The 5,971-nt window shown below is 42.0% G+C and overlaps 1 protein-coding gene across 4 annotated transcripts in view; it reads left to right on the top strand.

Annotated features, from left to right (window-relative positions):
- csmd2 (CUB and Sushi multiple domains 2) overlaps positions 1 to 5,971 on the top strand; it is a 366,263-nt gene that overhangs the window by 293,558 nt on the left and 66,734 nt on the right. For all 4 annotated transcript variants that reach the window (XM_020624534.1, XM_020624535.1, XM_020624536.1 and 1 more), the window contains 3 exons: positions 841 to 937; positions 4,310 to 4,414; positions 4,677 to 4,795. In XM_020624534.1, coding sequence (XP_020480190.1) covers positions 841 to 937; positions 4,310 to 4,414; positions 4,677 to 4,795 — 321 coding nt within the window. The remainder of the gene's footprint in view (positions 1 to 840; positions 938 to 4,309; positions 4,415 to 4,676; positions 4,796 to 5,971) is intronic.

Below are 5,971 nucleotides of genomic sequence, written 5' to 3' on the forward strand. Positions count from 1 at the left end.
CCAGGTGAATAGATGGGAGTGAGGCCCATGTTTTCCTCTCGTAACCGCACCAAAGTGCCAGAGCGTTTTCCACGCCGGCGGCATTCCAGGTCCCGTATATTGCTGCCTCCAATCAGAATATCCATACAGCATTCTTCGTTCACAAAAATCGGAGGAAGGTAGTTTAATGTGAGTTTTCCAATATTTACCAGTTGTTCTCTGGTAAAAGTAATCTGGGATGAGTTGCAAAAGACCAAGAAAACAAAGAACAACAACAAACACATGAAAGCGTGAGTGACCACGGTCGCCATCGCTGTCGGCGCCGGAAGTGAAGAGTGAAAGATCAATCTGCGATCTCCCTCGTCTCCCCGGGATGCGCCTGAGCCCCTACCGTCCCTTTAATTGGCTCATATCCTATCTATAACCATCAGAGGCAGAGGAGATGGCCGAGGAATAGATGTGATAGGGAACAGACTATTTAATAGAAAAAGGTTTAAATGTGGGCCTTTTAACACACTCTTAACTTAAGAATTATTGACTTTGTGGTAATGTTTTGCACACAGAAAAGCCTTCCCAGTGAAGATTTTAAGTGCCACTAAGTGGCAATGCTTTTTTAGTCTTTCACTGTATCTCTTTTTTATTAACATGATTTTATTTCATGTTCTCCCACTCATTAAACTTCAACCCAATAATTTCATTTTTAATTTCCATACACATACAAACTACTGACCCAAATGCCATTGCTCTCCTCCCAAAATCCCATCCTTCTTTCTGTTTTTATTTTGATGTTTCCTTTTTTTCCACACTTCACTAATTGTGTTCCTTTTTCATCTCCTTTGGACTGACTCTTGCCTGTCTCAGATCCAGGTAATCAGCTTTGTCACAGAACAGAACTGGGACTCACTGGAGGTTTTTGATGGGGGAGACAACACTGGCACCATGCTCGGCAGCTTTTCAGGTATCTGCTTGATACTGTATATGTGCATTTATTTTCTTCCATATGCTTAATTTTTTATGGTTTATTTCCAACTCATTGTTGGACATAAAACTGATTTTCTAAACCAGTCCAGTGTATTTGTCAAATGCATAGCTGAAGCAATTCATTCATTCATTTTCTACCGCTTAGTCCCTGAACGGGGTCGCGGGCGGGGGACATTGTTCTAGGGGACTTTAACAGAACCTCCAGCCAATCCCAGCCAGCAATCGGGCGAAGGCGGGGTACACCCTGGACAGGTCGCCAATCCATCGCAGGGCTAACACATAGACAAACAGCCACACATACGCACTCCTATGGGCAATTTAGAGACACCAATCAACCTAAGCTGCATGTCTTTGGACTGTGGGAGGAAGCCGGAGCACCCGGAGAGAACCCACAAAGGCACAAGGAGAACATGCAAACTCCACACAGAAAGGTCCCGGATGGGGCCCGAACCTAGAACCTTCTTGCTGTGAGGCAACGATGCTAACCACTGCACCACCGTGCTGCCCTAGTTGAAGCAATGTAAAAGCATAATGAATTTTCACAGAGCAGCATCTTTGACTTGGAACACATAGTGTATTTATTAACTACCACATACAATACTTGAAATTGGCACCTGTGCTGATTTAAACTCAAAGTAGATAAACGCAGTTGGTGTAGTCATGGGGATGTTTCACAATTCCAGTCAGTTTGATCATCCCCTGGCAAAATCTTGGTTCATTTCTACAAAGGTTAGTCCTGTCTGTGTGGACTTGAAATAAGCATTTGTTTACAGTCACTGTGTTATTCCCCTCATAGTGAAGCTACAGCAACGGGGAATTCCCTTTGTTTGTGCTTAGAACCAGGCCAACAGTAAATATTAGATGTACCCTGAAGTAAGGTGATGAAACAGAAATGCCAGGCTCACAAATGTGATTTATTAAACAACCAGTTGTAAGTCATATCTGTAAAACATGATTTTACTGGGTGATTTTTTTAAAAGATTTTTTTTCTTTCATTATCAGTTAATACTTGAATATACTGGAATAAACTATTGGCAGTTTTTTTGTCTTGTTAGAAGTGAATAGGTCACTATTGTGCATCAGCTTCTCCAAATATCTTAATACATTGTTTCCCAAAGTGGGCCCCGCTGTTTTCGGGGATGCCTTGTGAACAGGTCAAGGGTGTGGCAAGATTGTAAAGGCTCTATTCTATTATAAAGCCACGTCCGGTTCTTTCAAACCAGGAACTCAGTGAGACGAAGCGGACCACTTGAGTATATAAAAATTTATAACCGTGCTGGTTTATTCAAAGGGTCACAGGCAAGAATTAACATTACACATCCAGGCATCTTCCACCCCCAAAGCTGCGCGCAGGCAGCCAGGAAGATGAAAAGACCCTGGACCCAGAAACCTATACAATATTAATCCTTCTGGGCTAGCCCCATCCTACACAGGCCACGTCAAACCGTGACGGCACCTGATATGCCAGCTTGGCAGCTGAGCAGAGCAGTAGTCAAAACATGAAGAAAATAATGTGTGTGAATGTTGATTATGTGGTGTGTATCTAAAAACATACAGGACATTCAGGGACATGTCCGAACAGTAAGCCTCGGAAAATGTTATGATTAAGATTACGGCTGAGCATATCATGCTGACATAACATTACACATTAAGACAAATATTATGGTCACTTTTACCGTTATAACATTTGTCCTTGACTGCAGCCCAAACTCATGACAGTGAACTGAGCATTTAACAGCCTGAGCAAGACATCCTGGCTACACTAACATTTTCTAATACAACAGATCTCTAATCAATATCTATCTAACTAAGAAATTACCTAACAATTGCTTCATAATTTATTGTGAGTTTTAATAAGGTGTCACCACATTGTGATTGACAACCTTAGCAACATCAGTGTTGCAATGAAACTAACGAAACAAAAAATGCAAAAACATCAACATTTGTGAATAAAATATGCAGTTAATGACATTGTTTCTGGTTGCCACAGTAAAGTAACATGCTTCCCAGCTCTGGGATTTTTTTTAGTAGGAGCAACACTGAAAACGGAGCTCAAAGAAATGCTGATACATGTCAGCCCTCAGCAGAGTCTGAGATGACTGAATCTGTGCCCAGCAGTAAAGACAGTCAGACTCACCACCACTTGGCTAGTGACTCATGAAGTCCTTTGAAAGACTGGTGTTGGCCCACATGAAGGACATCATAGAACCTCTGCTAGACTCCCTGCAGTTTGCCTACCGGGCAAACAGGTCAGTAGACGATGCAGTGAAGGATTTGTGTGTCCCCAAAAAGTCCTTCTGCACATACAACAACAGCAAGCCCTGGTTTACAGCAAGACTCAAGCTGCTTCGTCATGCCAAAGAGGAGGCTTACAGAAGTGGGGACAGGACTTTGTACAGCCAGGCAAGGAACACACTGACAAGGGAGATCAGAGCAGCAAAGAAGAGCTATTCTGAAAATCTGAAAGCTCAGGTTTCAGCCATTGACCCCTCGTCTGTGTGGGGGAGCCTGAAAACCATCACTGGCTATAGAAAACCCTCCCCCCCTGCTGTGGAGGACCGTCAACTGGCAGACAACCTGAATGTGTTCTACTGCAGGTTTGACAAACAACACTCCCCCTCACCCTCCCCACCTCAGATCCAGCAGCTGCTCCCCCGACAATCACCATCCTTCCCTCCAGCCCCCCACCTCTAACGATTTGTGAAAAGAATGTGTGTGGCCTCTTTAAAAAACAAAGGAGTCCACAAAGAAGACCTGTGCATAGGTCCCAGATGGCGTGACCCCCTCCTGCCTGAAAATGTGTGCTGGTGACATTCCTCGTGTGTCCGTGACACCTGGCCAATAAAGCAGATTCTGATTCTGACTTAGTGAACAGGCTGGCTGCCTGTGGTGAGGGGTGTCTAGCAGTGTCATATTAATTGTGCTGTTGCGCCTTCCTGACATCACATACGTAGCACAAGAAACCATGTCAGTGGCAACAGATCTGTGGGTTGCACCTTCTCTCCACACATCACTGGCAGCCTCACATTAAAGTGCCTGCAACTTTCTTTCTTATTTTATTGTTTTTGTACATCTTAGCAAATTTTAGTTTTGAAGAAAATCAAAGAAATGCATTTAACATATTGGCGTACTTAATTCTATACACAGTCATTTATGCGTGCATCTTTTCTCCATGCACACGCATGCACTCACAGGAACACGTGCACTCTAAAGCTTTTAAATTCACAAATGTACAAAGAGGCTTTTCAGATATTTGCCAGTTGCTACAGTTAGTTATGGTCAGCCTACACAAGGGATAAGAAAGAATTGAAGGGGATTGCTAAACTCCACTCTGAATCTTCTCCCCTAGGCACCACAGTCCCAGCTCTTCTCAACAGCACCTCCAACCAACTCTACCTCCATTTTTTCTCTGATATTAGTGTGTCTGCTGCTGGATTCAGGCTGGAATACAAAAGTGAGTGAAGAAATGTTCATGTTACTCGATGTATAGTATCAGCACCCTAAGGACAAGTGTTAAATTGAAATGGAGAACTTTTTTTTAAAAGACTTGCTAGTGTTTCTCCTCCGGTCAGATGTCTGACCTGCAATGTTTTATTCATAATTTGCATAATAATTTGCCATTTTAATTGTTTCCTTTTTGTTTCTATATAACAATTACTTTAGCTTTCTTCATTCTACGTCTCTGTCATCTTTTCCTCTATTCTGTATTCTTTCAGCTGTGTCTTTGACCAACTGCCCAGAGCCTGTGGTTCCTATGAATGGTATTAAGGTTGGGGAGCGCCTTCAAATGAATAATGTGGTGTCTTTCCAGTGTGAACCTGGATATACTCTACAGGTAACATCTACTAACTTCAGATATAATTCATTAATAGACAACAGTTATGTAATAAATACACCTCATTTGTATCTCTTCTCCATATGATTTTAGATTAAAGGATGATTATTTCAGCTCTGTCATTCATGATGGATGTTATGATACATGTCAGTTATTCCCCATTTAATTCATCAAATACTTGAGGCTATCCAATCCAGGATGTTATCTAGACAGGTGTCCTTTATTTTGGTTATCATTTATAGGATGTGGTACTGGTTTGTTCAAAATTCTGCACAGTCTCTGAGATCGACTATATTCTGTACATTCTCCAGCGCTTCCACAGTCGTCATTTTGGCCTCAGGAGATAGGTGGTGGCATTTGTGGAACACACTGGGTGCAGTAGTTCACATAATTCTATTTTTCCCTCTCCACTACACAACACACAAGTCTTTTGGGACAGTGTGTTCCCAGCAGTTCTCACTCCCTGTTTTCATCTAGAAATGCCAGATTTGTTTTGCATCACTTTCTTTTTTCACAGTGGTTTTGGTTAGCATTTTTGAGTGTCATATTCAGGTCATAGTCCAGTGGCTTTGATGGCTGTGGGAAATGAAACATGATGTGATAGCGGTAAGGCAGGAAGGAGGTTTCACCACAAAATTATTATATACTACTAATATATTTCACTTTGGATAATCAATTGTGGAATATGGAAGTGCATCCAGTCTTTTTGAGCTTCATCAAAGTTATCCAATAGTTTTACTAGAAGCCAATTTCTACACACTATTATTCTTTGAATAATCAAATAATATAATCTATAATTACAGAAACACTAATTTGTTGACACTAATTTGCCATCGTGTAAATGGGCAGAATATTACTTTTCTCACAGTATTTGTAGTAGTGGCTTTATCAGAGACAATTATGTAAATGCACCTAAAAATACATGCAAATGCAATAACTCAGACCACATTTAAAAAACATTATTTATGGTATTACATTCTATTGTACATCAAGTCACATCTTTAATATCACAAATATAGAGTCTCTCCATCAGTTTCCGAGTCCTTTTTTTTTATGACGTCGCCCAGTATGGCGCAACCGGGGCCCCACCCTGGAGCCAGGGGTTGGGGCTCGAATGCGAGCACCTGGTGGCCACGGGGCCCAGCCGGGGCTAGCCGGAACAAGGGACGCGGGGAC

Source organism: Monopterus albus, unplaced genomic scaffold (genome assembly GCF_001952655.1).
Source record: "Monopterus albus unplaced genomic scaffold, M_albus_1.0 scaffold329.1, whole genome shotgun sequence".
In the NCBI taxonomy this organism is placed as follows: domain Eukaryota; kingdom Metazoa; phylum Chordata; class Actinopteri; order Synbranchiformes; family Synbranchidae; genus Monopterus; species Monopterus albus.